The sequence below is a fragment of the Boleophthalmus pectinirostris genome, unplaced genomic scaffold, assembly GCF_026225935.1.
Source record: "Boleophthalmus pectinirostris isolate CB_2022bp ecotype Guang Dong unplaced genomic scaffold, ASM2622593v1 HiC_scaffold_18, whole genome shotgun sequence".
Taxonomy (NCBI): domain Eukaryota; kingdom Metazoa; phylum Chordata; class Actinopteri; order Gobiiformes; family Gobiidae; genus Boleophthalmus; species Boleophthalmus pectinirostris.
Window position 1 is genome coordinate 33484620 of NW_026571133.1, and position 20631 is coordinate 33505250.

General features: G+C 37.7%; 1 protein-coding gene across 1 annotated transcript in view; it reads right to left on the reverse strand.

The window, feature by feature from the left end:
- Positions 1-20631, reverse strand: part of grin3a (glutamate receptor, ionotropic, N-methyl-D-aspartate 3A) — a 129532-nt gene that overhangs the window by 4320 nt on the left and 104581 nt on the right. Inside the window, exons 8-9 of the mRNA XM_020931610.2 lie at positions 14590-14751; positions 12799-12869 (exon numbers count right to left, since the gene is read on the reverse strand). Of these exons, the coding sequence (XP_020787269.2) occupies positions 12799-12869; positions 14590-14751 (233 nt within the window). The remainder of the gene's footprint in view (positions 1-12798; positions 12870-14589; positions 14752-20631) is intronic.

Sequence of the window (20631 nt, forward strand, 5' to 3'; positions counted from 1 at the left end):
ATAAAACCAAAAATAAGAAAATGTCTCCAAAACCAAAATGAAAAAAAAAATGAATAACGATGATTTTTTTTTTCATTTTTCGATTTTTTTGTGTTTAAATCAATAATGGAAAAAGCAGGTAATGGCTGCTTCCTGTTTCCGTGACTTAAACTGCGATGCCGGACTTTTACGCGCAGTGGATCCACAATGTACAAGTGGACTCTGTTCCGCGGTAACAGAATCTCCGGGTACCTCCGTCGTGAATACTTTTTGCTATCTGGGCTAGACTGGGACTAGACCGGGACCAGATCAGGACCAGATCGGGACCAGACCGGGATCAGACCAGGACCAGACCGGGACCAGACCAGGACTGAGAGCGAGACCAAGATCAGGACTGAGACCGGGACTGAGACCGGGACTGAGACCAGGACTGAGACCAGTTTAGACCTGGTTTAGACCTGGTTTAGAGCTGGTTTAGACCTGTTTTAGTCCTGGTTCAGTCCGGCATTGCAATTTAAGTCACGGAAATGTGAAACGACCGTTATCCGTTTCTTCCATTATTCATTTCAACATCAACAGTAGTTTTTTCGTTTTCTTATTTTTGGTTTTATATTGAAAAACGAATGAACGAATGATACACAGATTGATCATGTTTGGTTCTGGCTTGAGACAACGGAGGGAGTGTGCATCAGACTGACTTGTGATGCACTGATCCAGCTTTTCCAGTTCCGATAATTCTGATACTACAGTTTTAAGTTTCTGCCGTTACCTGATAAGTTTCAACCGATACCAGTGCATCTTTCAAGTAACAGCAGAACAAGAATAAATACAACAATAAAAAAATCAAATATGAAACTTTCTGGTCAAACATCACTTAGTACATAGTAGGGATGTAACGATATCCAAATCTCACGGTACGATATTATCACGATATGCATCTCACAGTTTGATATTTATTGTGAGGCTAATATAATTGTAGGATGGGAAATTTTTTTGCTTTTAAAATATCTTGACAAGATTTTGATGTGAATTATTTCAGTCTTAATCCCAAGAATTTAAGTAAAAAACATATCTTCATGTTGTCTGCACTGAAATGAATCATGGGATATGTAGTTCCCTAATGTTTATAAGCTGTTACCACTATAAAACCATGCATTTAAGTAAAGGAACTTGTGATTCGATATATTGTGAGAGCCCACGATTATTATTTTAAGACTTTTGATGATACGATATCACAATATTTCGGTTATTGTTTCATCCCTAGAACACAGTCTTATTACAACTATTTACATGTCCACCCAGGATAATGACTGAACTGATATTTGGAAGCCAATATCCGATCGAGCAACATTTTCAGTATCAGTATCAGATCAGTGCATCTCTAAGACTGAATACAGAGCGATATCATTCTGGATTTGTAAGGTAAAGTCTCAGTACTCCTTTTGTCTTGAGAGTACAGTCTTGGTGTGCAGCAGACAGCTTAAATTTATCTGAAAATATGATCATAATGTTTTATTCATGTACAGCTGTAATATCTAACCACTTGATAATAGAAATAGGGTCATTAACTCCCTGTTTAAACTGCACAGCTTCACAGTGGCATTTCACTCTAGAGAGCCATACGTTTTCATTTATGACATTTATAACACTTTTTTTTTTCTCTCTCTCTTTTTGACGGTCTAATTGTTTTCACTTGCACGTACTGGGAAGTGGCATAGGAAGTAGATGAAAAGTTATTACCTGAGAGCTCAACCAAGATTATCAAAATACTAGTATATAACAATTAAAGTCATTTCTTTTCATACAGGGATCTGCTTCTTCTCCACACGTCACTGTCATTGATTAAGTCTGCATGTCACACACACAATCACCATTATCGGTATTGTACTTTTTTTCATGGTTTGTGTGGTCCTGCGACTTATACTCCGGTGCGACTTATATATATTAAAATTTTCACACGCAGCGGGAGAGCACTCTAGGCTTGTGCATCTGTATCTGCTACTCCTATTACTCCGCCACTGTCTTGCTGGAAGTAGTGAAATATTCAGCTGGAAACTGTAATCGAGCAGCAGAAAGAAAGTTTGGAGTGAGCAAGAAACTTGTGGGGGACAGGTGGAAAGCGGGGATGGAGAACACAGCTGGATCGACAAAGCCTGGACTTCAGTGACAACTGAAACCATCGGGATTCAGGAAGGCCGGAATTATTCTAACTGGAACTGATGCTGAGTCTGATGACAGCTACCTCCAGAGGTTGCACAGTTGCTCAGAAATGACACTGAGGATGAAGAATTCAATGGATTTAGTGATTTGAAGTGAGATGGAGAGTTTGATAAACTTGTTCTGTTGTTTATGCTATAGTTATCTGAAGAACTGTTCATGTGTGACATTAACATACCAGACGCCTGTTCAGCCAGTTGTTCTCTGATCTATTGTTATTACTATAACTTGCCTTTCAAGATGAAATGTTGGTTCCTGGTCTCTGATTTTATCAAATTCCCCCCCCAAAAGTGCTCCCACCTTGTTTGAGTATAGCCAAAGACAAGGCTGATGTGTGTAGCACTACTGAGTTCTATTTGACAATTAGAATCTGAAAAAGCAATTTTGTTACATCCAGTTGAGAGAAAAGCACACACATCTTCCCCGTTCATAAATTCACAAAGAGCTTATCTTCTGCTCATTTTTCACAAACAAACTAGTCCATATTGATGGTAAAATAGGCTAACGTACACCACAAGTCAAAAGTTTAGAGTCACCCTCTCACCAGTTTTTTTCTATATGTTTACTAAGTTCTACATTTGATATACATACTGAAGACATGGAATATATGAAACAAGATATATGGAATTTTCAACAAAGCAAAACGTGGATAATTTGAGGATTTGGTTATAATTGTTATATTGTGTAATGTTATTTAACTTTTTTTCCTTTGGTACTAGAGGTGGGACGACACAAAACAAGACATGTGCTACGGTCCACGAGATAAAGATGAGATGAGATTTTGATATGAATTATAATAAATTGTGGCGTTCAGTTCACAGTTTTGGCCTGTACGTTTTTATCTATAATTTAGTATTTTTTGCTGTAAATGTAAATGTAAATGTAGAAAGTAGTAAACATGTATCAGAGGGTGAGTCCTTTATCTTTGCCTTAAGCACAAACTTCAGTGCTGCTCTGTGATTGGTCCGCCCGCTGCTGGGTGAATTCTCAAGGTGGATTCTCGTGGGTTTGTGAACTTTGTGAGAATCCATCTTGCTGTTCAAGGTCAGGCAAAGACATGTCAAAGATGCTAATTAGAAATCTTTAGGTCTCCAAATGTGTATAAGTACACTCAATCACAATCACTGTACACCATCTCTCCATATCAGCAGGTCATCACAGCTTTTAAATTGCTGTATCACTCAGCCCTATCTAAAGTCCATACATTTTAATCTAAACCAAGCTAACAAGAACTCAGACACTGCCCAGAGCCTCTGACAGGGCCGTGCGTCTGAGATTCTCTGATTAAACATGAGTCAATTAGAGAGTGCATATGTAAACTCCTAAACTCTGTGATGGCCAATTAAGATGGACTGATGCAGTGTCCAGTGCAGTGCAGAGGTCAAGCAGGAGTCACTATAGGTCTTTCAGGAAGATCAATGAGGAGCTGTTAGTTTCCACCTTCCTTCTTTAAATAAATATCTTAATAAATGAAGAGAAGTGGAACCAGCTCGTTGCCTTATTTAAATAAAAACATAATGAAATGATTGTTTCTGTAAATGCATAAATTACTGATTAGTACATCAGGTGAATAAGTAAATGTATCACGTTTCTTATCATGTATTGTTTTAAAATTGTGTAATAATTATCAAAACTACACATTTGGGACATACAAAATAAATCTGAAAAAGTGAATAAAGTTCCAATCTTTAATTAGATGAATACATTTGTTCTAAATTAATATTATATTATTAGAATTTTGCCTCGTCTTTTGGAGTTAAAACATGAATACATTAGGCTTACAATTGTACACTTCACCAGTATTTTGGGGGTATTGTGTAAAGTCTATTTGTTGAGCTTTCTATCATGTTATTAGCCATGCTGGCGCCACCTAGTGCCTCCACTCAATTTCATTTCTCTCCAGCGACTTGGTCAGGAATCAGAAAACACTACCCGGTTTGCAAAAATCCCAGAAGTGCGAATTTGGGCACCAGCCAATCAGTGAAGAGCCATACATTCTGTGTTGTCAACAATTCCCTAGATCAAGGATTTAAAGCTGGAACAAAGAGAATGTTCAGTGAATTTCATCAAGGGGAAAGACGTTATTGCCCTTTTTCCTACAGGATTTGGGAAAAAGCTTAATACACCAGTTAGCTCCATTAGCGGTGCATTACATACATCACAACCAAATGTGGCTAAATGAAAAAAAGTATCCACCAACCATCGAGCGAACGAATTCTAACAATGTGAGGTCAGATGGTTTCCACAAAGTGAAACCGGCTGATGAATCAGGCTATCATGTTATAGCATTGTTTCCTCATCAAACACAGAATTAAAGAGGTTCTAGATGTTATCCATGCATGTTTGAGTAATTTAGCTATCTCTCTAAAGTTTTATCTTGCGTGTACTTGCTTTTTTGGTGGGATAATACCTGTGCCAAATATGTATCATTTTGTAGCAGTTTGTAAAGAAAATTTGGGGAAAAAAAAGCATTGTGTATCTTTTCTGGTGGAGAGTCCATAAAATTATTTTCTTAGTGGACATGTTGCTTTGTCTGGAAAGTTTCACAGTATTAAACCATCTTAATGGAGACTCAGGAGGGAGATTCAGAGCATCAAAATCAAAAGTGAAACTTATAAAACATGCATTATTTTTTCTCTTTTAACTGAAATAGCCCGACCTGGTTTAAATCTGACCAAATCAAAATTCAATCTTCTCTCAGGTGGTCCTTGGTGTGAAAAGTTTCTCCCATTATTCAATACAAGCAAAAGACTGAAAAATAAAGTAAGATAAATAACATTATAAGGAGTGGGTGCTAGAAATTAGAAGTTAGAAATATCTGATTTATGGATGCATATCTGGCAAACAGGCGATGTGTAAATAGGAGTAAGTGAATCAGCAAGTGCAAGAAAGCTGTTTGGATGTAATCAATCAAGGTTATTTCTGCGAGCTTTATAATAATTACCACATTATTTATAGAAGTGGTGCAGTGGAAACACCAACACTACAGGCATAATTAATCTATGGGAGTCACTGTTTATGATTAGTCATGAGCTCGGAACAGTCAGCTTTATTTACTCCACAATTCTGTCAGCTGCAACTCTGAGTGATTAGAATAGTTTAGTGTTGTTTATGAAATTAAATTAGCTGTGAAAAGGATGAAATGGACTTGTAAATCAGTATCCAGTATGGACAGAGGGAGGTGCTTAAGTATCCTACAGCCTAATTCAAGTTAACAGATGGATAAGGAGTTTGGTGGTAACTCGATAAACACACTGGCTGTAACTGTTTTACATTCATTTTTGCTATTCATAAATTTGGATGACATAGTGTGGTATTCAAATGAGTAGTAAGTGAGTTACTGATTCTAATTATAGCACAAATCTTTCTACAGATCATAGAGCACAGTGACGCCTTCATGGTAATCTAAATCTTTCTAAAGTTGGTCTGTGAAAGGAGTCTAAAAATATGTCAAATTTGCTGTGGAAATAATGTGATTATACAAATGCTGTAATTGATTATTTTGAAATTATAACATGACAGTTAGTATTAATTAGACACTAGGGAATCTTGATACCCCAAAGACGCGCTCTTAAGCCTCCGACCCATCAAAAAACGACCAGAGCGTCCTATACACGAATCCACTCGAGTGTCCCAGCACGACTTCAGCAAACTACAAAGCCGCACCACGCACGCAAACACGCACGGAGCAGACAGCGACCACGAGGCGAAAAACACACACAGACACACTCATCACTCCATGCGGACGAGTAATGGAACGGAGGAACGAACCGAAAAAGCGAGTGCAATGTGCCACTTCTAGACACAACTGAACAACTGAGTCACTGCGAAACACGCCGACAATCCAACGATCCCAGACAGCACCCTCCCTACACGCCACAATTTAACAAAGCAGAGAGTGTCCGTGAACGCGCCAAACAAAGTCCCACTGACCCATCTAACTGCTGTGTTTCGTTTAAAGACTGGTGCGCTTTATTTGTGAAAAAAGTTCGAAAATAGACCATTTAATGACAGTGCGCCCAACAACCTGGAAAATACGATAGTTTTTCTAGTCATTTCTGGGACTTGTGACTGGACTGATTTGGGTCATTTTTGTATATTTTTGTTTCCTTTTTGTAATAAGTTTTGTAATTAGCCTTTTTTTGCTTAACTCTTTTGTATGGTTAATTTTTGCGTGGCTGTGCGGAGTCTAGAAATATGACTGTCTGTCCATGCTGCGCTCTACTCTGCTCCTATGCTCTGTACACTCTGCTCCGCCCAGCACCACTCACCTTGTGCACTCCAGACTTGTGTGCCCTGACAGTGGCCTCGCTCCTGTCAACCAGGTGCAGGGTGGGCTGCTATGTAGCTTTTGTTAGCAGTTAGTCTTTTGTTTTGACCTAGTGGGACCGACTGTCCTCTTTTCACTTTTGTTTTGTTTTTGGTTTTTTTTGTCTTTAGTTACAGGTGCTGGCACCAGCTTCTACGACCTTGTATGGGATTGGCCCGGTGTCATACTTTATTGTTCTGTTTGGCCAGCTCATCAGGTTCAACTTTCTGTTTATTACTTTTCATTATTTTTTGGGCACGGCAGGGTTTTTAGAATTCCTTAAAATCACTAAAAAGGAAGAACCAACGAGAAAATAAGATTAAAAATACAATAAATTAAAAGCCAACTCTTGACTCCTGTGTCCTTTTAAATACGTTGCCCTTCAAGTCGTAACACATTTATATTACGCCACAAAACATACATAATATAAAAAAAAAATGCATAGGGATGTATAAAGGGGCACCAGCACGTAACAAATATAATGACTGGTGACTTGACTCGAGTCTTTTCAGAGAGCTGTGACTCGTGACTCAACGTGTGGTTCGAGCAAGAGGACTCGGACTTGAACTTCACAAGTCAAACCATGACAAGTCCTTACACTCCAAAGGGGTTGATTTTGATCTTCCAATATTATTTCCAAATAAAAGTTATTTTTATCAGACTTACATTTTGTTTACTTATACCTTGACTTGTTTGCCTTCTGCATCCTTCTTCAGAGGACTTGGGACTTGAATTTGGACTTTAAATTAGTTTTAGACAAGAATGACTTAACTTGGATTTAATTTTTATGACTCAAACTTGAACCCAGACTCAAATTTGAACTCTGGCTCTCACTGGGGCCCATGAACTTGACTTGGACTGATCTTGGACTTGAATCCTGCAGACTTGAACATGAAGCAGTTTGAATAATCCTCACTTAATTTTAACCCTGTATGCCTCCATGTGTAGTATAGCCCTATATCCAATTGCAAAAGAGACTGAATACAAGGGCATATTATAAAAAGCTTATATGTCCTCATTACCCAAGGCACTCCTCACACAGCAAATTATTCTATGTGTTTAATCCTTCGCCTTAGTACTTCACCTAAGTGTCCCTTCAATAGCACCGCAGCACTAACCAGCACTGAGAGAACGTTGATATGGAAAAGAGCCGTGAGCCGTTCTGTTCAAATGTTCAGGTGCCTCAGATCTCACCTCACTCTCAATGGTTTCAATAACAGCCGTGATTTAAGGACTTTGACTTTGCCGTGACGACCATTTCAGACAGATCAGATTGCAGAGCTCTCCCAAACCCACGCGACTGCACCACACTGACCAGATGGAGAGCCAGGATAACATGAGACATAAAATGGGCACCGTGTTCAGAGCTTTGTGAAGATGGCAGATACGTTACGATGAAACAACAACAATAAACAGTGAAATATGAGGCAAAGTATTTATTTGAAGATATTATTAGAGGACCTAAAGAGGGTGTATTTGATTAATGAAACTACTGTTTTGCATCTTGCTTGTGTGATGTAGGTTTGTGGGCTGAACGTTGGACAGAATCTTACAGTGAACTGTAAGGAGGATTTGAAGAGTGGCTGGGAGAGATTGCTAGATTACCGGATGACATAAAAAACCTCTTCAGGCATGTTCTGGATGAGGGGACATTATAACTTAAAAGTAAATTTTGCATAATACCCCCTATTTAAATACTAGGAGTTGACTTATATTAGACATTTGGTTATACTAGAACACATTATAAGATGGTTTTATAGTTATAGAATAAGTACACTAAGTACAGTAAGACAACTTTTCTTAAATGAGCTGCATTACTACATTTAATATCATATAGATTGCAAAGTCTCCAATCCCTCTCAATGAGGGTTAAGGCCTGTTCTGACCAGAGCATCAAGGTGTCCAGTTTATATGCAAAGTCTATGTGGACACGCATTTAGGGCGTCCTGCGTTTTTGTGGTGCATCGATGCTCTAGACCAAGGCGTCTAGAGCATCGACGCACGTCCAAGGCGTCAGCGTCAGAAGTTGAAAACACTGAACTTTTCACATCACACACAGCATGTCAACCAACTACACCAGGACTGGATCAGGACTAAACCAGAAAGAGAACATGACTAGACTAGGACCGGACTAAACCAGGATTAGATCAAAACCGAACCAGGAACTGGACCAGGACTACTGATTGCCTCCGCTGATGGTTTTATGTAGTAAAGTCTAGTCTGCCTGGTTTGCCATCGTTTCGGTAAAAGACAGGGACCAGGCACATGTTTCCAGGGCAATGGGTGCATGTCAACTATCCGTTTATACATGGTGTCCAAGTTGCGCATTGGGGGTGTCTAAACTCAAATGCAATGGTGTCCAAATAGAGATGTCTAGGGCGTTTTTTGACGCTCTGGTCTGAACGGACCTTTAGGGTTAGGGTTATGCCGGACATACACCGTGCAATATTTTCGATTGTTTCACTCCCACCCCAGCTCAAACTGTACAACCAAATCACAGGGTTTAAAAGTTCACAGCTCACTATTCATGTTCTCACACGATACGAACTGATACTTGGTGTGAAACCCTCATGAGAGGCGACTGGATGTCAAACAGGTTTGATATTCCTGTGACAAACGGGAGCTGGTCGTGAGGTATTAATCGGTTCTAGTTACCTCATGTTTACTACACGAAGCACGACACTCGATTAAACCAAAACTTGGCCCGATCCCAAAAACAGTGGCACAAGTAAAAAATCGTCTCAAAAAGGGCCAAAAGTCTCACAGTGTACGCCCGGCTTTAGTCAGCGGACATCCTCTTTTAAACCCCAAAACGTCTCTGTGTCTGCATGATTTTACATTTAGTTAAAATGTCTTACGCTAATCCAGACAAAGTAGGGTATATGTATCATACAATGGTGTATTGGACCTCAAATAAAAAGCTCTGACTGACTTTCCCTGAACCAAATAATGCACAGAGGAAGCCGGAAGAGATAAGCTCCTCCATTTGTTCCCACTGCTAATACTGTTCTCCACACTGACCGCTCTGTTCACTTTCTGATTAGCCACGATTGCCTTCATGACACTTGGAGTTAATTGGTGTCACTTCCTGTCAGATTTGTTATCAGGCTGCATGGACAAATATGACAACTTCACTTTTAAATGGTTTCCCAGGCTTGCTCCATGTAACTTGTTATGACGAAAATGCTGGATTTGTGTGAACTTCTGGAACAAATGTGCAGCAGATATTTTGATGGATTTCAAACTTCTGAATTTATTATTAAAGGGATGAGTCAATTATAGTCTATGGCAAATGTAGACAGTGAATTGTTTATCTGGCAACCCATGCCACGTGAAAATATGACAAATGTAATAAAAACTAGTAAACTTGTAAGTGTACTGATTCAGCTTGAAGTTCAGACAGCACACAAACATCCCTTCTTTTCAAGTGATCATTTGTCATGGCTCACCTCATGTCTCAGACTCCAAACTCAGAACCTTAAACTGTAATGTTCCAACATGATAGGTTTACAACTTAACAACAACCAATTAGAGCAGCCAGTCTGTGCCAAGCTCCATTATCTATAGTGACAGCTCATAAAGGTTCTGTATTACACAAAATTGCCACTTGTGAGCTTTTAGCCATGTTAAAATGTTGTTACCTCCTTAAAAACATACCTGGAGTTGTGTTTTGTTTCATTTTCAACACACAACTCATACATAACCCTTTATTATTAGTCTATTATTAGCTCAAAATACAGTGTTCCACCTTATGATGTCATGTAGTAGCAGTTTTCATCTTAACAGATACCTTTTACCTTTTTATTATGTTTTTATGTATCTTTCTATGTATTGGTTGTTGGGAATTGTACTATTTATACTATTTACATATTGTATTATATCTTATCTTAAATAGCTTGTAATTAAAATCTGTTTAGCCTACATGTCCCATCATGCACAAAGGGACTGTGAGCCAGCCCACTGTGAACATGTGACCAATTCAGATTACTTTAAATTTGCACTGTGATAGCCATCTCGAGTTTGCCCTGTTTTGTACTTTTTGAGTGACTGTATGACTTGTATTTGAGACTGATCCCTACACTGAAGACCACCAAAAGGACAATTCTGTACAATTTCTGCATATCCAAGTAGCACTCTTGCCCCCTGCCCTCTTTTTGCAAACTTTTACTTTTTGTTTGGCAATTCAGGGCCGAATTTATGAAGCACTTCCTGTATTACCATATGACATCACAAGGTGGAACGAGTGTTTTATGTTTAAAATCTCAGTCTAAATCTGCAGGGTTTGTGTGTTAATCATGTGCGAATGAAACAAAACACAACTCCAGGGAAGTTTTTGATGAGGAAACAACATTGTAACATAGATCAGAAGTTAGTGTAATACGGACCTTTTAAACTACCGAAATAGAGCGGAAGACACAAATGAAGTCTGTGCAAACTTTTTCTTTTATCATCATCATCTTTACTACAGAGACTGTTAAAGTACACACAGGCCCGGGGGCCACTTTGCCACGGCTCTCCAAAGTAAGGAAGTAACATTTATTTATAGAATGCCTTTCACAGCTCATAAGGTGCTTTGCAGATTAAAAATAGGCTATTCATTAATTAAAGATAGATAATATGCAGAAACATTATAAAGTATACAGTATACTAAAACAAATACAAATAAAACAAATAGTGATTAAAACAGGTCAGCAAAGGCACGTTTAAATGACTCACTACAAATGGGCTATTCTAAGATCACTGCTTTGTCTGAAGTTTTGTTACTCAAGTTAGACTTTAATCTGAGCTTTATTTTAACACAATCTAACCATAAACAACTGAGTTATTTGCCACAACAACTGAGCCACAGCAGGTGAGTTGATTTGTACTGTTAAACAAGTCTCATTCAAATGGCATTAGCCAACAGTTTTTTCAGTCTCTCTCACCTTTTTAGTTGAAAATCAAACTCCTAAACAGGACCATGAATGCTCGTATTGATCACAGGCTCCTGAAAATGTTTTGTTTAAATCTGTTTTAGATTTTTTTCTTGAGTTTGCAAGAAAACTTTATGATACATATTGGGGATGTAATGATATCCAAATCTCATGGTATGATATTTTCATGACATACATCTCACGGTTTGGTATTTATTGCGATATTTTGTGGAGGCTAACAAATTGTAAATATGCTACTTTTTCTCATAAAATGCCTTGATAAGACTTAATTCAAAGAACTAAGATTTAAAAGTGCATAGAATGGCTATTTCTTCATGTAGTTTGCACCAAAACGGAGCAAAGTTCCCTCTGTTTTTTTTTTTTTTTTTGCTACTGCTGCACCATAACAATGAATTTAAGAAACTTGTGATTCGATATATTGTGATGGCCCACAATTTTACTGAGAGACTTTTGACGATACGATATCATGCTATTCTGGTTATTGTTACACCCTAGTAGGTATTAGTAATGTGTGCATTGTACCACATGGTAACTGCTGAATATTCTACCATAGGCTTAAAAGCCGAACACCCCAGCAAGATGTCACTGCAAAGCATCAATAACAATAGCAATCAGCAGTTGAGATTTCTCACATTCTCAAGAAAAACAGTAGATCAGACTTAAAGGTAACCAGAATTTCAAAATTAAAAATTGGGACACTCTCATTTTGGAGTGGCTGGTAATAATAATGAACCAACAGCGTAATTAAGGAAAATTATTCACTAAGTATAGTCACATTTTCTTTGTGTTTTGGACAATTTATGCCTCTTTTTACTGTTGGCAGGGATCAACTTGATCAAAAATAGGGACACCTAGGACATGTCTTGTATAAAACTGGGAAATAATCGAAGGTTTTGTATAAATCTGCTGAGACAGGGGACACAGGGCTCAAAACTGGGACTGTCCTGGGTAAATAGGGACATCTGGTCACCGTAATCAGACTTGAATTTAAACTCAAAACCTTCTAATCTCTGTTATGGGACTCTCACTCTTAAATGCAGTGACCACAATTCACTCACTGACATTTGTGAGTGATTCAAACATATAGTACATACTTCTTGTTCTCATAAATACTAAAACATGCCCCAATGCCAACCAGTGTTTGGACAGCTGTTTCCTGATCATACATATTAATACAGTGAGAAAGTGTTGGGTAAGCATTCCATTATAGTACTTCTTAAAGGTTAATAAGGCTAAATCCCACATGGAACTGAATACTCTAATAGGGCATGAATAATTAAAAGTGAGTTCAAGCTGTACTGTGTATCGTTTCTCTCCCGTATGATTTTAGCTGATGTTGTCGTCTTAAGTAGGACGTACCTTTTCTCTGGTTTGGTAACAGTTGGTAGTTTGTCATCCGTGAAAACTGAGTTTAGGGCACGGTGTAGTCTCTGTAAAAGATGACAAAATGACTGTTAATGTACAATAAAACAAAAAGAGCTTGATTACACTTCTGCGTTGTGTAAATCACCAAAATATTTAGATCCACATGTTTTATTGTTTTGAAAATGTTATATTAGCAGAAAACGGCGTACTGACATGTTTTATAAGTGTCTGAAGGCTATATCAAGTAATAAAGCTTCTTGCGTGCACCACATGTGCATACCAAAACACTGAATTTATATATTTGTTTGAATATTGTTTAATGAAGTTACACATTGAGTTAAACACTGAAAATATGTGCTTAAAAGTAATACTGTGTGTCCTGAATAATGGGAAACAGATGTGTGCTTTTAGGGAAACTCCTTTGCAGAGATAAGACGATGTTGGAGATGTCTCGGGTTGTAAAAGCGGACCAGTGGGGGTGGTGAAGAGACCTTGAAGGAGGATCCAAGGCGTGAACCTGCTCAGCATATTATTTGCATATTCATACTGTCGCTTTATATCTCTGGGTTTAGGGATAGAGAGGCATTCAGATCACCTGATTGTAAGTCCTCTATATTTAAGCTGTTAGGGACATGATTTGACCCAGAGCTCTGTATTAGAATTGTATTGGAAAGGGAATAATTTTTTTTGTGATTTTAATCGATCGATTCTAGTTGTCATTTTTGATAGAACATGCCTAACGTGTCCCATTTGAGTCTCCCCCTATCTTTGCTGAATCTCCATGCTAAATCACTCCCCCTTCAGAGCGCTATCACCACACAATCAGCGCCCATCCCATTAATGAAACTACTGCACATCAGGTTTGTAAAGTTGTTGTGTAGTTGTGTAGTTTTCCATCATGCTGTTGTATATTTATGGGGAATTGACCGTGCACCCGCCAATCACCGAAGAGCTGTGAAGGCATGACGCCAAACTCAAGCGCCTCTCTGAGTCCATTTTGTGGTACGGCACAACAGTAAACAAAGCGGTCGAGATGGATGTAGACGAAGACATACATTCTGTGTTGGCAACGATTACCGAGATTGAGGATTTAAAACCGGAACAAAGAGAATGTTTGGTGAATTTTATCAAGTGGAAAGACGTTATTGCTTTTCTTCCTATGGGATTTGGCGCATTACGTACATCATGACCAAATAGCAGTGATTGGTTACATTTTTTAAAAGTACCTGCCCACCATTGCGCGAACGAATCCTAATGCTGCGAGGTCAAACGGTTTCCACGAAGTGAATCAGGCTAGGATGACATAGGCTTTAGACAGAATCTTACACCTAACTGCAAGGAGGGTTTGAGTAGGGCCTGGGAGAGATCAATAAATTACCCAAACATGTATGGATGACATCTAAAACATCTTCAGGCATGTTGATGAGGGAACAACATTATATCATTGTAGAAAGCTAAAAAAAAATCAATTTGGCCTAACACCCCTTCTTTAAGCTGTTTTCATTCTCTTCATACAATTCACTGCATACTACCCGTCTACACATGCACATGTCACATAAGCCACCCGTTAGTCGCCATGGAGATGTTATTCCACTGATCTATTCATCTCCATAGAGAAAGAAGTAATGCAACCAGGTCAAGTTACAGGTTAGATCAGAGTCCCTACAGCAAGAATGTTGTTTTTCAATGCATTTTTGAGCATTCACATATAAATAAATGCTACATATTGTTAAAACTGTCCCTCCAAGATACATAGTGTACATGAGTATGGTTTTAAGTACATGCCTGACTTGTATGCAGCCAGTACTTGAAGCGTGGCTCCTTGACCCGGGGTATGACCAGCTTGTAGACGATGTGCTCTGCAATGGTGGTGAGGAGAGATAAGGCCACGCCCACACACAGCATCACAAACAGGCCCGAGAAGTGCTTTATCCCCATCTGCAGCGTCTGTGGACACAAAAAACACAGCAAATATAACATAAAGCAACAATTTATCATAGAAACTTTCACCCACAAACACCTTAGGTCACAGTCAAAGGCGTTTAGTAAGAAATATTGTTAAAGAACACATTATGCACCGTTAGGATTGCCATAACATACTCTTCTGTACCACTATGTTGGAATTTCATGTTTTGGAAATATTGCATATGTATATTCTCAAGCAGTTGTGTTCCCTATTTAGATTTTGTGTTAGCAAGTCACCTACTGGTAGCAGTGGAACCATTAGTATATGAATTATATAAGCGTGCAATTACAATGAATGCAATTTGAATTTCAGAACGGACTCTGTTAATGATTTGAAGACAGATTTAAAACTGTGCAGTAGTTCTACTTGTAACACAACAATTTGGGGAAGATTTTAATAGTGTTTTATGAAGCAAAGAGTGGACACTATAAACAGGATTAATGAAATGGCCAAGAATAAGTCGATGGCCTCCTAGTCTAATTATGTAAATCATTTTTAGCCAAATTGAGTTTTATATTGTATAATTCTACTCTCCAGTGTCAGATTCTGGTGCATCTGTAGATACAATATCATTGGCTCTATCCCTGACCAATCAGAAAGATTTTTACTCCCAAAAACTTTTTTCTTTTTTTCCTTTTTTCCCTACACAAACCACCAAAGTCAAGAAGATGACTTCCTTGTTTGGTGTAAGTAATTTATATTTCAGAAATAATAAACATATATGTGGATACTTTTAAATTAAACTAAGATTAAAAAGTATATAGAAAAAAGATGGAAAATTTACAATCGAAAGGCCAAGATCTTATTAAAGATAGCAATAATACACATTTGGTCACCTATTGGATGATGCAAATAAAATATATTACTAGATTATAAATCAGTAACAGTAAACAAATAGTGACTGTCTCACTAAAATCTGACATGTGAACATGACTAGTTTGTGCACCCATTAGTTTAATATGGAGTAAACTTTGTTACAACAGTCCAACCACACTATCAATGCTATGTTTTTTTTCTATTTTCTTATAAAATACAGTACATTTACTTTTTATATTACTCTCACATTTCCTTGTTAAACTAGAAATGAGCAGTCTATTCATTGGCTTTCTATAGGCTGATATTCACTGGAGAAATTGGTCTCTTTCACATTTCTTCTTTTTATTCTGCCACAGTTTGGATACATTCATCTATTCAGTGGAGTCACAAATTATTTCTCTTACACTATTCACTGACCTCCTGGGAGTCATTGGCCGCTATTGTTTTGAAAATCCCATTTTAAAACAGCTTGCCTGGTCAAAACTCTGCACTGACAATATAATGCATCTCTATTACAGATCTACTTTGTAACACAAGACTATGTTTTTTTGGCTTATCCCATTCAGTGTGCAGCAAGTAAATACAACCATGTATGTATGTCTTTAAAGAGCCCATATTACACTGTTTTATGATCTATGTTATTATGTTGTTTACACATCCAAAACATACCTGGAGTTGTGTTTTGTTCCATTCACACATGATTAACACACAAACCTTGCATGTTTGGGCTGAGTTATTCTTTAACAGAAAACATTCTGATCCAATTTGTGATGTAATGTGGTAATATAGGAAGTGCTCCACTGTCTTTTTCTGCTCTGTATACCTCCTCTAGAATTTGGATAATTTCAGCCCTGGTACCAATTTCTACTGAACTAAAGGTAAAGGTAGCTGTAAATTTGAAAACTGTACTGCATGACATCACAAGGTGGAACAGAGCATTGTGACATTTGGAGATGTACTGTATATAGAGTAATAATTAAGGGGTTACTCAAACATGTGAATGAAACAAAACACAGCTCCAGGCATATTTTTGATGAGGTAAAAGTGCAATAACATGGCTTAATACCTTGAAATGCATACATTCCTTCTGAACTGGGGTGCCTCTCCGTAGATTTTAACTGTAACATGGCCTGGTAGCTTGTTTCCATGGCGATAGATTAATTTAATAGATCACACTGTGGAGCGTACCAAACAATATGGATCTACTGGTTCTCATGTGATTTTTGAGGTCAAGCGAGGCCAGACCTGGTTAGTACTTGGATGGGACACTGCTTGGAATACCAAGTGTCACAGTGGTACAGCAGTGGCTCTAGTAGAAAGCGTTGTTGTGTCCTTAGGCAAGACACTTCAGCCTCTATCAGAAAAATGACAAAAATACACCTTTAAAGTAAGTATGACTGTAACACTATATAGGAATACATTATCACAATGTAGTTGTTCTGAAATTACGCTCCTTAACTTATCCTCTCTGTGGAATGACTCCGGGCTCACTGATCTTGATATGGGATCATTTCTCATACCTTAATTTGCATGCATTCTATTCCAGTCTATTATGGCTTGCTACCAAGTGTTAGAAACGCACCATCAGGCCGAAACTAGTCTGCACCATTTAATACCTCTATCTGCGATCCATCTCTTGTATCTCTATCTGCTTTCATTATATTTTAGAATAGAATTTTGATTTATCTTCTGTTACATTCTTCAATTATCTGAATGTATCTGATGAGTTAACAATGAAAACCCCCAGTGTAAAATCCTCTCTTTAAGGAATTATAAGGCTGAATCATTCGTAATAAACTTTTTGTTCATTATGGATTAAGTCTTTCTTCGTGCTTCTTTTTCTCTCTTCTGTGTCATCCATTTTAGGGCTCAGTGCTGTTTCCTGTATTCTTCATAAACTACAGCCATGCTTCATAATTACACAGATATGATCCCACCTAGTGTGCGGTCGGCTCTTGTAAATGGTTCCTTAACGTTAATAATTTGAGCCAGATCTTACTTTTTAAAAGAGCCAAATCTTTCTCTTTCTGAGTAGCTATGGTGAATCAATACAAGAATCAGCATAGAAACCGCGCAAGTGAGAGTTTTGTCAAAAAAGTCTTTTCAATGGCTCTTTGAAGTGAAAGGATCCAAAAGATTCGGATCCCATAAAAGAGCTGAACGTCCCAAGACTAATCCCACCAATTTAACTGATAAAAAAAGAAACAAAAAGCTAACATATGCACATAAATTTGACTAAATAATTAGTGTGGGCATAAATTATTTTGAAATAATCTGGGAATTAGATTGGGATTTGCCTTTTGTTGGAGTGATCTATGTCATTCCTCATTTTTATAAGCCTGGTCTCTTGTAACTCTGTGTCAGCTCTGTTTAGAAATTAATTATATCCCCTCACCATCATCAGTTACAAGTTATCACATTTTTAATCCAAAATTATAACATTTAGTGGTTATTTGATTTTCTGCTTGAGCCATATGAAGAATACTCGGGTACAGCAGTTCACACTATTTCGAAAGTAAAATTTGTTTTCTCAAATTTATCTTTTACATCAGTGGAAGCAAGCCAGAGGACCTGGAGGAAATCCAATGTTATTCTGACCCAGAGAGGACATACAACCCCAGCCGCTGTGCCCCCAGTAAATCAGATCATTTAGTGTGATAATATTACTAAAACAGGTTTGAATAGATAGTCTAGACTCTATTATTCTATCTATTCAAACATGTTTTGGATTTTGCCTTGGCATGCATTCAGTATCAGAGGTGGACTAAAGTACTAGATTATTAACTGTCCTTTAAAACCATAATGCACAAAATTACTAGTTAAAAAAAATAAAAAATAAAAATTAAGGTGGCGATAGTTTGATGTCTGATTTATCCTTTAGTATTTATGTAAACAATATATTTTTAAAGGAACTACCTGTATCTCCAATTACTTGGCAAACAAGTTTAGCTTTTGTGTAACATTTTATGTTGGCAATTTATTTATGCTCTAACTAGTTGTTTTTGTTCTCAAGATGCTTATCCAATCAGAAATCAGAAATCAGAAATCACAGGGTCTTTCATTTGGGTTGCCAGTTTCAATGCTGAAATCTGTGCTAGTGGAGCCTCTGCAGCTCAGTGGCTGAATTCTGTAGGTTATGGCCTGTCCATATGTTAGAAAAATGTATATGTGTCTTTTATATCTGCAGCAATTAGCACAGACCTGGCAACCCAGGTTCAGCTGTGACTGTAATACCTTTATTTGAAATAGCAAGAGTGCAGGCAAAAACATTTCCTTTAACTATTTAAACCCAAAAAAGTAAACATACTGTATATTGTGCTCTGTTACTTCAAACATATTTTACTTAAGTAGACATAAAAAGTATGATGTGATTAAACTACTCTAAAACATAATGAAAACATTAAAACACAACAAAGCATCCATTGTTATTCATTGTCATTTTCAAATTCAATATTTCCCAATTTTCAAAAAATTTGATCACACTATGTATCTCATTTGCATAACTCACTGAAGCCAATGGAAGAGAAGCACTTCAAATTTGGAATCACAAATCCTTTGATCACAATTTATTTCTTGGTAATGTTTCACTTGGCCCTTTTAATGTTGGCTAATTGAATAATATCTCATTTATTGGTATTGATTTTTTATTGGATTGAGAATGTGGGGGGTGCTGTGGGGTTGAGCGGTTGCCAGGTTGGGTTTGGCTTCCTCACGCGGGCCAATCCATCAGCGTTTTCATCTTTCCACAGTCGCACGGCCCACTGCTGGTGCATTTATCTGAATACAAGATTAGTGAGTAAAATGCTGAGCAGGCGTGAGCAGCCAGCTCCTCACTAATTCATACTGTTGGAATCACATGAATTTTCCAGTGGATTCGGACTGTGCATTGTGGACCTGCCAGCACACGCTGCCCTTTGATAGACTATATAACAATGAAGCTAGCACTCACTTCTTTTAATAACATTTAATTAAACTATATAAAAGGTGGTAGGAAGACAGCAATATACAATGTAAAAAACTCTGATAGTTGATATTGCCAATGCAAACACTTAAAGAAGCATTGTGTAACTTTTTCACAACATTCTAGTCTCCATGGAGATGTTTCTGCTTTGCCTTGAATGACCCTTGGCATGAATCTTTTCCATCTCCATGGAGACAAGCAGCATGCCAAGTTACAGGTTCGATCTTGGTATTTTTGTTGCAATAATATTCCACGCAGCAAGCCAACCCTTCATCTATTTGGCTGGCCAGTCAAAACCACATGCTTTGACAAAACTTTACAAACACAAGTGGGTCTCGTGTACTGTCTTCTCAGTTTCTGATAGGCAGGAGAATTAACCAATCATCTCCTAGAGCTAATATTTACTTCTTTCTCATTCTGTAAAGCACTTTGAATTACTATGTGTATGAATTGTGCTATACAAATAAACTTGCCTTGCAGTTACTTTTGTCATGCTTTATGAATAGTGTGGATTATGTAGCTGTCCTTGGCTCAGCAGGGAACTAAGGATGGAAGTTAGCTTTGGCTACAATCCTGCAGTTTAAAAAAAAAAAAAAAAATGCATATAATATGTCCCTTTAATAAATACATACAAACTTTTTGAAGCGAATTAGTCTCAGTTATTCTATGCATCATGTATTGTCCTTTTAGCTTTAAGATCAACTGAATTCTCATGTATATTTATAGAAAGAGCATACATCTGCTATTCTACTTTCTATTTCACTATTTCCATTATTGAAGGGCCCATATTATGCTATTTTCTGATCTATGTTATATTCTTGTTTCCTCATCAAACATAGCTGGAGTTCTTCTCTCAAACGGAAAACAATCTGTTCCACCTTACGATGTCATGTGGCAGAGGTGGGACCAAGTCATTGTTTTGCAAGTCTCAAGTAAGTCTCAAGTCTTTGACCTCAAGTCCGAGTCAAGTCCCAAGTCAAACACAGGCAAGTCCAAGTCGAGTCTCGAGTCACTGGCCCATAAGTCCAAGTCAAGTCCAAGTCTTCTGCTTTGAGCTTCAAGTCATTTCAAGTCTTTAAACCAA